This window comes from Eptesicus fuscus, chromosome 20, assembly GCF_027574615.1.
Source record: "Eptesicus fuscus isolate TK198812 chromosome 20, DD_ASM_mEF_20220401, whole genome shotgun sequence".
In the NCBI taxonomy this organism is placed as follows: Eukaryota; Metazoa; Chordata; class Mammalia; order Chiroptera; family Vespertilionidae; genus Eptesicus; species Eptesicus fuscus.
The window spans coordinates 37,721,669-37,735,150 of NC_072492.1; the positions used below are offsets into that span (position 1 = coordinate 37,721,669).

At 58.8% G+C, this 13,482-nt stretch overlaps 1 protein-coding gene and 1 long non-coding RNA gene across 2 annotated transcripts in view; one reads left to right on the plus strand and one right to left on the minus strand.

The window, feature by feature from the left end:
• Positions 1-3,120, minus strand: LOC129147473 (uncharacterized). Its single transcript, XR_008554829.1, has 3 exons — positions 3,065-3,120; positions 256-330; positions 1-121 (listed from the first exon to the last, which is right to left on the minus strand). It is a non-coding gene; the product is annotated as an uncharacterized LOC129147473 (long non-coding RNA).
• Positions 2,947-13,482, plus strand: part of FMNL1 (formin like 1) — a 27,560-nt gene continuing 17,024 nt past the window's right edge. The window contains exon 1 of the mRNA XM_054709777.1: positions 2,947-3,286. Coding sequence (XP_054565752.1) covers positions 3,158-3,286 — 129 coding nt within the window. The 5' untranslated portion in view covers positions 2,947-3,157. The remainder of the gene's footprint in view (positions 3,287-13,482) is intronic.

Sequence of the window (13,482 nt, forward strand, 5' to 3'; positions counted from 1 at the left end):
ACCAGCTGAGTAATGGTGAGTGGGGGCGGGGGTAAGAGGGGAGCGAGGAAATTCCTGGAGAAATCTGCTCAGTCACCTACTCAGTGAATCCAGTGGCTGCACAATCCCTGCTGCACAATCCCTGCATTGGAGGTGACAAGGCGACAGTCCAGAAATGTCACCCACGCTGTGACTCAATCTTCATCACCCCTGGAGGCCTCGCCCTATGTTGGCTGCCATACTGCCTGTGCCCAGTAGGGGGAAGCACAGACTCACCAAAGCATTGGTTCCCAACTTGAAGCCTCCCTTCTAGGATTTCCTCCTCTGTGGACCACGATTGGAAAGATAGTGCTGCCAAGCCAACCACATTTTATTAGGTAATAATTGATTAAGTTCTTCCCCCCTTATTTTTTGGTTCCTCTCCGTTCTGATCAGCACAAGAGAGAGTCATCGTAAGCTTGCGGGGCTACTTACTTTCCACACAAGAAGTTCTACTCGGCGCAGCCTGATCTCCACCACACCAGGAGTGAGGGGTGGATGGCAATGGTGTTGAGGGCACAGGCCTGCAATGACTGCCTTTGAGGCTCCCCGCCCTCCCCCTCCCCCCCACCTCCCGCTTGGGTTTTCAGCCGCGGGCACAACTTCTGTCCTGATCCTGCTTGCTCAAAGAAGCAGTTCTGGGCAAGAGGAAGGAAGTGTGAACACCTGGTGGCAGCCACTGTCCCGCATGTTTGTGTCCCTTGCTAGGCTACGAGCAGCCGAGCAGCCGGAGAACAGGGACTCCTCTCCTCTGCCAGAGCCTCCAGGAGTGAGCAGAGGGCTGGGCGCACCGCTGGTGCTCGGTGAAAGCTGGTTGTTAAATGGGCAGAGATAGTTCATTGAGGAGATCTGGGACTAAGTTCTTTAAGAAGAAATAAAGAAGGGGGGTGGGGAGAAGAAAAAAGAAAGAAAGAGGTCTGAGCTCATCTCAAGGGCAAGAATCCAAGGGCAAGACTCTGGTCTGTTCTAGGCTGGAGGTGAGGGCAGTGGGTACAGAATGGATCGCCTTCTTAGCACGCCCAAGAAAACCCTGCTGCGTCTTCCCTGCTGGGTCCCTGGCTGGGACAGGAAGTAAGTGATACATCTCCCACCCAGCTGAGGACCTGAGGTGCTGATGACCTTGGCAGACGAAAGGTTTATATCAGGAAAACCTGGGAGAAGGGGCTGGCTCATTCCAGGGCCCTCCTTAGGATTAGAGAGCTAATTTCTCAGCTCCTGTTTCAAGGCTTGTCAGGGCCCTAACTGCTTTGGCTCAGTGGATAAGAGCGTCAGCCTGCAGACTGAAAAGTCCCAGGTTCGATCCCGGTCAAGGGCATGTACCTTGCTTGCAGGCACACCCCCAGTAGGAGGTGTGCAGGAGGCAGCTGATCGATGTTTCCAACCCTCTATCCCTCTCCCTTCCTCTACTGTAAAAAAATCAATAAAATATTAAAAAAATAAATTATTGTCAGATTTTGTTTGTTTTTAAATTTAAAAGGGAGGGCAGAAGGAAGAGGAAACTATGGCCTGGCCTAGAGGAAATCTAGGGCTCATTAATGGGTCCTCCTTCCTCACTGCCTTGGTAGTGCAAGAAGGAACCACTTGGGGATCCCCACAAACTAGATGGGGAGCAACAGAAAGACAAGCTTCAAATTCAGGCTGGAGATTGTGCCCAGACCTGGGGCTCTATGCCCCTCCATACTCTCTCATCCTCTGGTCCATCCTGGATGAGAGGGGCGTGCGGCCCCCGGACAGCAGCTCCAAGGCGGGGTAGGCTTTGAGGGTAAACAGAGGAGGCCTGTTCCTGCTTTCTATTAGCCGCGTGCCCTTGGACAACTCAACCTCTCTGAGCCTCAGTTTCCCCATCTCAAAAATTAGGATGTCGTATCTATACTGCCTTCCCTGGTCATCGTCGGGATGCATGAAAGAAGACCTCCGAAGTGTTCCTGTCATTGCCAGACCCCAGGGGTTGTTATTCTCCAAGATGAGCAGCTACCTTAGGTCCCTGGTGACAGCGTCACGGAGATTCATTTCCCTCTGCAGTGCCTGCTCCTTTCCCAGCCTGGATGCAAGCTTCAGTCCTCCATTCCCAGCCCCCACGCTTCTCCTTGAGACTGCCTCGGTGGTCCCCAGATTCTGGAATTCTGCCCTTTCCCACGGGCGCTCGCATTCTAAGACCACTGGGGATGCCGGCACGGGCGCAGAGAGTTGGTCCAGGGTGGGACAGGTCGCGGGGAGGGGTCTCCGTTGGACTGGGTCTGCGCCCCCCACCCCGCCCTTCTTTGGGGTTCTCATTTGCAGATGGTTCCCTCTGGTCCTCAGCTCTTCTCTGGGCTCAACAGAGGAGAGAAACAAGGGCTGGGGGGCCTGGAAGGGGGTTCCCACCTTCTCGGTCGGGAACCGGAGAGGGGGACGCAGCCCTTGCGCCCCAACGCTGCCCCAGGATGGGTCTCCACGCCGCACTCGCAGTGGCTGACAATCATCAGCGGGAGGTTTGCCCACTCCGGCCCCCGGCAGTGATCCCCTTCACCCGGACCCCGCCAATCCCCGGCTCGGAGAGAGGCAGCCTGCGGTTCTAGGACCCGGAGGCGCTGCCTGGCGCGCCACCGCCTCTGCCCGGCCTCGGTCTCCTCCCGCTCTGGCAGGTGAAGCGGCCCCGGCCGCCCCCTCTGCGGCAGGTGAACCGGGTCGGCAGCCCCCTCCCCGCCGCGCCATGGCAGCAGCGGACCCCCGGCCGGCACCCCGCGCCCGCCCCCTCCCTCCAGCCCGCCCCCCTGGGGCCGGGTGCTCAGCGGCGGCGGCGGAACGCGGTTTGCGCGCACGGGGAGCGATAGCAGAAGTTAGAGACTCGCCGAGGGGGGAGCCCGCGCCGCAGCTTCCTGCCCCCGGCCCAGCCCTCTGGCCCCGGCGGCCTGCAGCCTGACTTCCTCCCCCCACCCCGCAGCTAGCCGCCCTGCGCCTCGGACGGGGCCGCCGCGATGGGACGCCGCGCCCGGGCCCCTGCGCGCCGCTGAGCCGAGCTCCCGCGTCGCCGAGCCCCCCGCGACCGCCGCCAGCTGCTGCTCACCTCGTCCCCCGGGCCGGGAGCCTCGCCCCCCGCCCCCCCGGAAAGCTGGATTTCCGAGGCTGGAGGCGCCTGGCCGGCTGGGTGGGGACCACCATGGGCAACGCGGCCGGCAGCGCGGAGCAGCCCGCGGGCCTGGCCGCGCCGTCACCCAAGCAGCCCGCGGCACCCAAGCAGCCGATGCCCGCGGCAGGAGAGCTGGAGGAAAGGTTTACCCGCGTCCTGGTGAGTGTGACCTGCCACGCACCGGGCGCGGGCGGGGTGTGTGAGTGTGGGGGGTGGGGGGTGGGGGTGGGGGCGGCAGGAGCTCGGCACGCGTCCCCGCCCCCCGGGGGCTCAGGTACCGCTTGGAGATCCCCAGCCCAGGGGCTGCCCTCCACGGGGTGGGACCGACAGAGGCTTCTTCCAGTGACTTAGCACTCTCCCCCCAAAACTTTCTTCCTCAATCACCCAGTCTCCCTCCCCGAGACGCCCCATCCCCCAGTGCTTTTTGGATCTAAAGGTTTAAGCAAAAATGTCCCGTGAGCAAGTTGGGAGTGGAGCCCGGAACGGGGTTCGCGGGACACCCCCTTCGCCACCGCACACAGGCCCAGACAGCCAGGCACGGGTCTGGAGGATCCGCTTGTGTCTCAGGGTCAAAGACGGGAGGGGTGACATTTAACCTCCTGGGAGCTGGAGACCCAGTGGAGGTGTTTGGTCCCCATTTGTTGGTGCCTGGGCTGCTGGCAGCTGGTCCTCAGATGGTGCAGAGGGGATGTCTGTGTCCCTCACCCCCTGTATCCGGGAGAGGCTGCCGGGTCCTTATCCTGGGCACCCCTTCCCACCCACTGCAGGGATTGCGGTTGGGAAGGATGGCGTCAGGAAGAGTTGCTCACTCTGGCTTGGTGTGGAGCAAAAGTCTGGGGGCACCCACGCTGCCACTGTCACCTGCTCCCCGGGAATTGGGGATGTGGGGACGTGGCCACTGGGGAGGGAGCCGTCAGCTCAGGCTGAGCCTAGAGGCAGCCAGGATGTGTTTGGTGGGTGGGGGCTCCCTAAGACCTGGCGGGAGGCAGAAGTAAGGAGAAAGGGTCACTCATTCTCACTTCCCTTTCCCCACCTCAGCCCTGCCCCAGGCTCCCCAGCTCCCTTCTCTTAAGTGCTGGTGGCCTGTCCCCTGTCAGCTCCCTAGCTGGACACTGGGTGACAGGCGCATAAGGCCCTGCCTCTCCCCAGAGGCACTCCCCAGTCTGAGCAGCCGGGCGCTGCAGGTCTGAGGGGGGGTGGGGGGCCCAGGGCGGCGCAGGCAGCAGAGCAGTGCTTCTCCCCTCTACCTCCCTGACATCATTTCCCTTCCCCTGGCTCTTAGGCCGCACTTGCCAGATCCTCTGCGCGGCCCCTCCTAACAGTTCCTGGAAATCTTGGCTGCTGCCCCCTCCCCGGAGGAAGGCTAGGAGGGTTTGGAGGAGCTATAGGGTGGGGTCTGGTCTATCCTTGAGAAGCATCTTGCTTGATTATGGGACAGGGAGGGACACCTCACACCAGGCTAGGCCCTGATTACCCCATCCCTACACCTGTTCCTCCTTCCCCAAACCCATAGCCTGGCAAAGCTGAGCTGAGCTGAGCTGAGCAGATGGGGAGGGGGGAGAATGAAGAGAGACAGTGTCTGGGGCCATCTGGGGAGCCTGAGTTGCTGGTGGATCCCTGGACTGCTGCCAGCTTGACTGGGGAACCCAGGTCTCTCCCCTCCCAAGCCCCCCGAATGTGTGTCTATGGCTGAGGATTGGACCGGCTCTCAGGGAGAGGTCCAGGCCCCAATTCCTTCTCTGTTACATGCACGAAGGAGGAGGAGCCATGTGAATAATTCAGACCCGTGGAAAGTCCAGAAGTCAAGTGGTTGAGGTTCTGATGCATGTGTAGGACTTGATTGCTCTGCTGGCGTTTTGGCCTTTGCTCAGATTGGCTGAGTCTGACACTAAATGCCATTGGGAGTCCCTAAGTACCAGGGTGTGGAGGGTGGAGGCCCCAAGATGGGCCTTAAAAGGGTGTCCTGGTGGGGAGGAGGGTGGTGGCTGGTAGAAATCTAGGGCAGCACCACCCCGGCCCCCGGGAGCCCCCGTGTGTTTGTTTACACCTCGTCTTCCTGGGGACAGATCAGCCTGTCCCTCATCCTGTGTAGACCGAATGCACTCAGCCCAAGGTGACTTGGCTAAGAACTTGGCTCTTCTCGCTCCCCACCAGCAGGGGCATGAGCTCCAGCCTGGGGTGGCAGCCTCGGTCCCTGCCTGAGGCTGCTCAGGACTAAGGCTTTGGCTAAACCCACCGGCCTGGCAATGGGGACTGTAGGGCATGCCTTCATCGGAGCACGGCCTCCACGGCCAGAGCTGAGTCCTGCCCTTCGTGACTGTCCAAGAGAAGAACCTAAGACGGCTTAGCGTGATGGGCCCCCCCGCCCCCCCAGGGACTCCCAGTCTTGATGGGAGAAACACAGCCCTCCCCTTGGGATCCAGTCACTTGGCCCCAGGGAACCTCTTTCTTTCATTTAAGCTCCGCCCTTTCATTCTTGGTAGGGAGCAGGATCCCGAAACCCCAAACCACTCCTGGGCTCCTGGCTGTGGGACCCATCTTGTAGGTGAGGGGTGGTGCCCCCACCATGGCCCGCAGCCAAAAAGGAGACGGGGGAGCTTGCTCTTCCTTTCCCCCCGGGCAGCCTTTCTCCCATGCAAGGGTGGGTGGTGGGCCTACTTTTCCAAGAAGGCTGTACGAGAGAGGGGTGCCCCTGCTTATAATGGGGGTGGGGAGAAAGGGCAGGTTGAGCCAGGATTTCCGCCTGCTGCCTTAGCAACAGTGGAGGAGGGATGCTGCCCGGCGACATGGGCCTGCTGCAATGGTGGGCAGCCAGCCCGCCAGGCTCTGCACTCTCGCCTCTCCTGTGCCATGCCCACGGCTGGGTGTCTTCCACCCCCTCAGGCCTCCCCCTGCCAGGGTTAGGGTTTGGGATGGCAAGACACTCTTTCCAGGCCTGACAGAAGTGCCATGCTTATGGTCAGGCATAGGGCACCCTGATCTGGGCAGGGAAGAGCCTGCAATCTTAGGGCAACAGGATCCAGGGAAGGTGACTGGGATGTTGTGCTTGAGGCTGAGAGTGATGCTGGCATCCAGAAGGAGGCTGGACCACTTGGAGAGGAATTTGCCTGATGGGGCCTAGCTACCCGGGAGTGCCCTTAGCCTGTGCCCAGGGTCATGGGCACTTGGCTAGGCTGTGTGGAGCGGTCAGGACAGCCCCAAGCAGGGTGTGGGTGCTGGGATCCTGCTTTCAGCTGGACCCCTCCCCTGCTGGGGCTGGTGTAAAGAGCAGAGGCGGTATCTCCATTCTGCGGGCCTGTCAGGGAGGCACTGTCTCCTTGACCAGCTCCCTCCCTGGGGCGGGGCAGATGAAGTATGGGGGCACATAGCTGTGGGGTGGCTCAGGCCCTGTGCCCCTCATCTCTGGGGTGTCTCACACAGAGGATCCCAGTGGAGCGGTGGCCATGTGGTCCGATGCTGGGCTGGGCAGAGGCTGTGGGTTGGCATTCCCAGCAGGCAGGGCGGGCACATGCTGACCCTGGCACCCAGGGATGCGGTGGGCGTGATTCACAGTGACATCTGGGGCCAGTTGGCAGAGCGCTGGGTGAGATGGGCAGGAGCAGGTGGGGCTGCTCTGAGGGCCACCTCTGCATTTTCCCCAGAAACGTGGAGCCCCGGAAGGTGGCGTGGGCCTCCTGCCTCTGAGCGGGGCAGGGGTTACTCATGGGAACGGCAGAGTAGATTCCTGGGCTTTGGGGTCACGAAGCTTGGGTGTTGAATTTTGTCTTTGCCACTTTGTGACCTTGAGGAAGTTATCTACCCCCTCTGAGCTTCAGTTTTCCTCATGTGTAAAAAGAGGATAGTAATGGCACATGCCGACCTCCTAGGACTGTTGGAGGGATTAGAGTTGAGGGACCCGCCCTGTGTGGCTCAGAGGTTGAGCATCGACCCACGAACCAAGAGGTGAATTCCTAGTCAGGGCACATGCCCGGGTTGTGGGCTTGATCCCCCAGTGGGGGGCGTGCAGGAGGCAGCTGCTTGATGATGTTTCTCTCATTGATGTTTCTATCTCTCTATCCTTCTCCCTTCCTCTCTCTCTCTCAAAAATCAATTAAAATATAAAAAAGTAAATAGAGTCGAGGGGATTAAATAGAGGGCGTAGCACAGTGCCTGACACCGAGCGAGTGCTCAGTAGACGCTCTGCACTGTGAGGCAGGGGATGACCGTGGGGTCCGCCCGGTCCCCTCCATCTTGGAGCCCTTCTAGGTGAAAGAGCCCGCTTGTGCCTCTCCCCTGCCCCCACCCCCATTACCAAGACCAACCAAGGTTGCCGTCTTCAGCCATCACGGGCCAGGCGGCCCTCCCTGCCATCATGCAGGTTGGCAACAGTAGGGCCGAGTCTGAAAACTGCCTGGCGGCCGGAAACCACGAGAGGGAGGGCCCACCTCTCTCGGAGGGTGGGGCAGCGGTGGTGCTAACGGTAGCTGGTTAACTGTGTGCACATGTGGAGGGGGGTAGGGAGGCCTCCACTTCCCTCTGAGAGAGGGTGCGCTGGTGGTGGTGGGGGGGTTCCCCAGTGAGTAAGAGCTCGGTGTGGGCAACAACAGGAAACGTAGGGTGCTGGGTGGCAGGAAGTGGGGCTGGCTGTTCCTGGTTCCTCCGACGGGAGACTGGGCCAGGCTGTCTGCAGAAGACCCCGGGGGGCCAGGACCCACATGTTTCATAGCCCTCAGGGCTCCTTCTTTAGAGGAAAGGGGATCGTCTCACCCGCTTGCCAGCCAGGTCTCCTTGGGCAAGCGACTTAATCTCCCCGTGCCTCAGTTTCTCATTTGTGAAATGGGGATTGAAGTAGTATCCATCTCGTAGGCTTGTTGTTGAGGGTTATAAATGAGTTAAAGCATTTAGAATGGAACCTCGCACAGAATGTTTTGGGAGTATTTATTATTATTTAAATATAATTTTCATTGATTTCAGGGAGGAAGGGAGAGGGAGAGAGAGAGAGAGATAGAAACATCAATGATGAGAGAGAAACACTGATCAGCTACCTCCTGCATGCCTTCTACTGGGGATCGAGCCCACATCCCAGGCTTGTGCCCTGACCGGGAATTCAACTGTGACCTCTTGATTCAGACATCTACACTCAACCACTGAGCCACACCAGCCAGGCTGGGATTATTTATTATTATTGTTGTTGTTCTCCTACTCACGTGGCTTTATGGGCAGTGCCTGCTGCCCTGGCTCCCACCCTGCTTGCCCTTGTCCCTGCTGTGGGAATCCTTGAACCCTGATGGGAGAAACTCTTAACTTTCTGGGGTTCTCAGTACTTGATCCTCAGCTTGGGTTACCCCACAATCCTCTCCTATAAGCCTGCATTGCTTGCCCTAAGGTCTCTATATGTTGGAATTTTTTTTTAAAGTGGATAAAATTGACTGTTTTTGAAGATATGCTGAGAGCTCTAAAACCAAGGTTGAGGCCAGATAGAGATGGGAGGGGGAGATAGATGGAGAAGTGGGGGCTGGGGGACAGGCATAGGGCACTTCTAGGCTCATTAGGCTGTGGAACCCCTGCGGGGCTGGTCTGAGACTGGAGTTGGTGCCCAAGCTCAAGGGCATCCTGGGGCTCCAAGGGCGGGCCTCAAGGGGAGAGGGTGGGCAGGTGGGTTGGAATCAGTCTCAGCTCAAATGAAAGTGAAACTGGAGGGTGTGGCTGTGTCCAGATGTAGCTGGAGCCCCTCAGTCTCCAGGGACGCCTCCTGACGTCAGCACTGGGGGGCGCAGTGAAGACCTGCAAGGGACTGGTCCTGGGTGAGCAAGGCTGGAGGAACCTCTGGCACTCAGAGAGGTGGGAGTAGGGAAGGAGGAGACTGATCTCCACACATTTTTAAAAAATATATATTTTATTGATTTTTTACAGAGAGGAAGGGAGAAGGACAGAGAGTTAGAAACATCGATGAGAGAGAAACATCGATCGGCTGCCCCTTGCACACCCCCCACTGGGGATGTGCCCGCAACCAACGCACATGCCCTTGACCGGAATCGAACCTGGGACCTTTCAGTCCGCAGGCCGATGCTCTATCCACTGAGCCAAACCGGTTTCGGCTCCACACATTTTTAAAAAATATATATATTTTTATCGATTTCAGAAAGGCAAGGAGGGGAGAGAGAGAGACAGACAGAAACATCAGTGATGAGAGAGAATCATGGATTGGCAGCCTCCTGCACACCCCACACTGGGGATCGAGCCCACCACCCAGGCATGTGCCCTGACCAGGAATCGAACCGTGACCTCCTAGTTCATAGGTCAGTGCTCCATCACTGAGCCATGCCGGCCAGGCTGATCTCCACACATTCTAATAGAAAAAAGGAAATATTGGGAAATCAGCTCCTTTTCTTGGCTGTATCCCAGGAGATGAGTCCTATCTCCTTCTCCCTCTGACCCAAAGCATAAAGGGAGCAGGGGAGGGGTGCTGAAGGGTCAGGCCATTTTTGGCCAAGCCTTGGAGACAGGTTTGTTTTATCCGGATGTTCTGCTCGCCACACCATCCCTCACCTTGGGATCACAGACCCACTTCCCACCCCCCCAGTCTGAAGTGCCTCTTCATGGTGGTGCATCACCGAAGGGTATTATTGCCACACAGCGCACAGCTTCGCGCGGGTGTTCCCAGGGGCTCTGTGGGTCTGTGAGGCAGGAGGGAAGTGTGCCCATTTCATTTTTTTACTATTTATTATTTTTTTAAATATATATTTTTATTGATTTCAGAGAGGCAGGGAGAGGGAGAGAGAGATAGACACATCAATGATGAGAGAGAATCATTGATTGGCTGCCTCCAGCATGCCCCACCCTGGGGATGCAGCCTGAAACCCAGGCATGTGCCCTGACCGGGAATCGAACCGTGACCTCCTGGTTCCTAGGTCGATGCTCAACCACTGAGCCACACCAGCCAGGCAAGCATGCCCATTTTATGGAGGAGGAAGTTGAGGCTCAAGGAGCAAAGAAGTGATAGGGCTGGTGGGCCCAGAGCTGCCCCCGCCCCAGGAGGCAAGCCACCCACCGCTGGGTTTCCCTGTCCTTTCCCGGTCCATTTGAGCTGTCAGCCAGACTCCTGTGCGTCTCCCAGGGCTCAGCCCCATCGTGCTGCCTCCTGGCTGAGGGCCCTGGGTCTGGGGGGTCTGTTCTCATTTTTCAGGGTGGCCTCACCCCACTCAGAGTGAATGGCATCCACCGGCCCCTCTCCCGCTCCCTAGGGTGCCCATCTCCTCGGTGGGCACAGCCAAGGAACAGCTGCTAATTAGTGCTCAGCGCTGTCAGAGTTATTTCTGATCTCGGAGCCTAAATTTAGCCCGTCTGGCAGGCTGGCATGCGGGCCTGCGGGCCTGAGGGGGGCCAGGTGGGGAAGGGGCGGAGGGGAGAGGGTGGGCAGAGGCTGTGGGTCAGGACAGGTGTGCCAGCTCCAGCAGAGGCCTCCCCCTCCCCACTAATAACCCTGGTGCTGTCCTGGGGGCCGGGCCGGGGCGCTGGGGCAGAGTTAGCTCTGGGCTCCAAGCCCACCCAGCTCCCCTCTTACTGGCTTCATAACCTGGGCCCGGCCCCAATCTGTGCTTGCACCTGTAAGGCGGGCTAATCGTGGTGCCAGTGATGGTGTGAGAGTGGACGGCGGGCATCTGCGTGCAGGGCTCAGAGCATGCCCAGCTCGGTAAGCTTTCAGGCAAAGCCGAGGGGACCATTCCAGGCACAAACAGGTCCCGGGTTGTTGAGGGCCCGGGAAGACCCATGTTGGGAAGTGGCTCTCTCCTCTAAGGCTCAGCTGCCCCTCACCGCCCTCCCCACTTCCTCTCTGGTTCTGGCCGCTGCTCTGGTTTCCTTGTTATTGCCTGTCCTCTCTCACTGCTTCTTCCTTCCCCTCAGCCTTGCCCCATCACTTTAGCCCTGCCCCGCCCTGGATCTCTGTGGGGTGGGGATGGATGAGAGAGAAAGAAAGAAAGAGAGAGAGAGAGAGAGAGAGAGAGAGAGAGAGAGCAGGGAGGCCTCCCTGGCCCAGTAGGACCCGCTCCAAGGGCCCCTCGGGGCCGCCCCTCCCCAAGGGCAGGAGCTGCTCTGGCTGTGGTCGGGGTTGGGTTGGAGGAGGTGGCGGATGAGACAGCAGCAGTTTCCTCAGTCGGGGCTCACTTTCACAAGTGGGGTGAGGAATGACGCACCCCCATGCCCAGCCGGCCTGGGGGGCTGGTGGAAGGGCAGTTTCACCTTTCAACTCCTCGGGGCCCAGACAGAAAGCTGAGGCAATGGGGGCTGAGAGCGCAGCTTCCTGTGGTCTGGGGCTGAGCGAGGGCAGTGATTTTGGGGATGAAGTCTGGGCCGAGCCCTAGCACTAGGCCCAGCACCCCAGAGAGGAAGCTGGCTGTGGGGCCTCGGTGGGTGGGGCCCCCTCTCGGCTCCAGCTGTGGCCTCCTGTCAGGGCGACGACGTGAGCTGGGGACCGGGGCTTCCTCTCTTATCGCCCGAGGAGACTTGGAGCTCCTGGAGGGCAAGAACTGCTTCTTGGGGTCTGACACACGGCGGACGCTCCGTAAACCGAGGTTCACTGCATTGGGGTGAACTGGCATCGTCTTCTGGGTCTCTTAGGAAGACATGCTAAGTCTCGGGGACCCAGGAGCCCTGAGTGCAGGCAACACCCGCTGACTCCACAGCCCCAGCAGGACCCTGTGCTGCCCTGTGGGGGAGGGGCTTGACAGGGACACCACACCCATGACATCCTGGCTGGGGCGGACCCAGGCAGAGCACTGCTGAGGTTTCCTTAGCTCCCGAGGGGAGTCCCAGCCGGGCCACGGGTACCACACACCTAGCGTGCCGTCTGCGCTCCCCAGGACCTGTGGCTGGGTGACCTTCCCCTGGAATCCCCCCTCCCACCCCCGGAGCCATGAGGCACCTGCTTGGAACTCCCTGACCTTCTGACCTCAGCTCCCTCAGCCTGTCTCCATCCCCTTCCTTCCAGAAGTGAGAGAGGTGGGAGGGGCTGGAGAGGGATGAGGAAGAAGGCTGCTGTCTGCAAAAAATCATTGCAAGATTTTTTTTGATGTTGTCCTAGCCCAGTGGTCGGCAAACTCATTAGTCAACAGAGCCAAATATCAACAGGACAATGATTGAAATTTCTTTTGAGAGCCAAATTTTTTAAACTTAAACTTCTTCTAACGCCACTTCTTCAAAATAGACTTGCCCAGGCCATGGTATTTTGTGGAAGAGCCGCACTCAAGGGGCCAAAGAGCCGCATGTGGCTCGCGAGCCGCAGTTTGCCGACCACGGCCCTAGCTGATTCGGCTCAGTGGATAGAGTGTTGGCCCTCGGACTGAAAGGTCCCGGGTTCGATTCTGGTCAAGGGTCAAGGGCATGTACCTTGGTTGCAGGCTTGATCCCGGCCCTGGTTGGGGCACGTGTGGGAGGCAACCAATTGATGTGTCTCTCACATTGATGTTTCTATCTCTCTGTCTCTCCCCCTCCCTTCCACTCTCTCTAAAAACCAATGGAAAAATATGCTCGGGTGAGGATCAACAAAAAAGTTTTTTCTGGCATTTGTGAGACACTGGTGCCCTGGGCTGGGCATGTGGTGTCTGGTGGTGTGTGGCCACACTTGAGCCTGACTGTAGATGGCTCTCCTGTCAGCTTCTCACCACAATGGAGAAGGGATGATACCTTCTTATTGCACACTAGAGGCCCGGTGTACGAAATTTGTGCACAGGGGCGGGGGTAGGGGTGTCCCTCAGCCCGGCCTGCACCCTCTCCAATCTGGGATCCGATTGGGCCTAAACCAGCAGTCAGACATCCCTCTCGCAATCCAGGACCACTGGCTCCTAACTGCTTGCCTGCCTGCCTGCCTGATCGCCCCTAACTGCCCTCCCCTGCTGGCCTGATCACCCCTAACCGCCTCTGCCTCGGCCCCTGCCACCATGGCTTTGTCTGGAAGGACGTCTGGAAGATGTCTGGTCTAATTAGCATATTACCCTTTTATTAGTATAGATGGGGAGATGAGCCCAGAGGTGTTTGAGGTCCCAGGAAGTTAGGCTGAGAACCTACACTCCTGCCTGCATGCCAGGTGTGCCAGGGAGTTGGTGTGGGGCGACAGAGCTCAGGCCCTGGGTCAGGCAGACTCCTGTTCAGATCTCAATGTCACTTTCTAGCTGTTGGGCCTAGGGCAGGGCGTTCCACCTCTGTGCCTCAGTTTCCTCATTGGCTAATGTTACTTCTCTCCCGGGGTGAGGGTGACGGGGATTCATGTGTATGACAGACCTCTAGGGAGCTGGTCCCTAGTGGGTTCCCTGAAAATGCCCATGCTCCCTCCCTTCCTGCTGGGCCCCAGGCTCAGGGTCTGTATCTTGTCCTCCCCC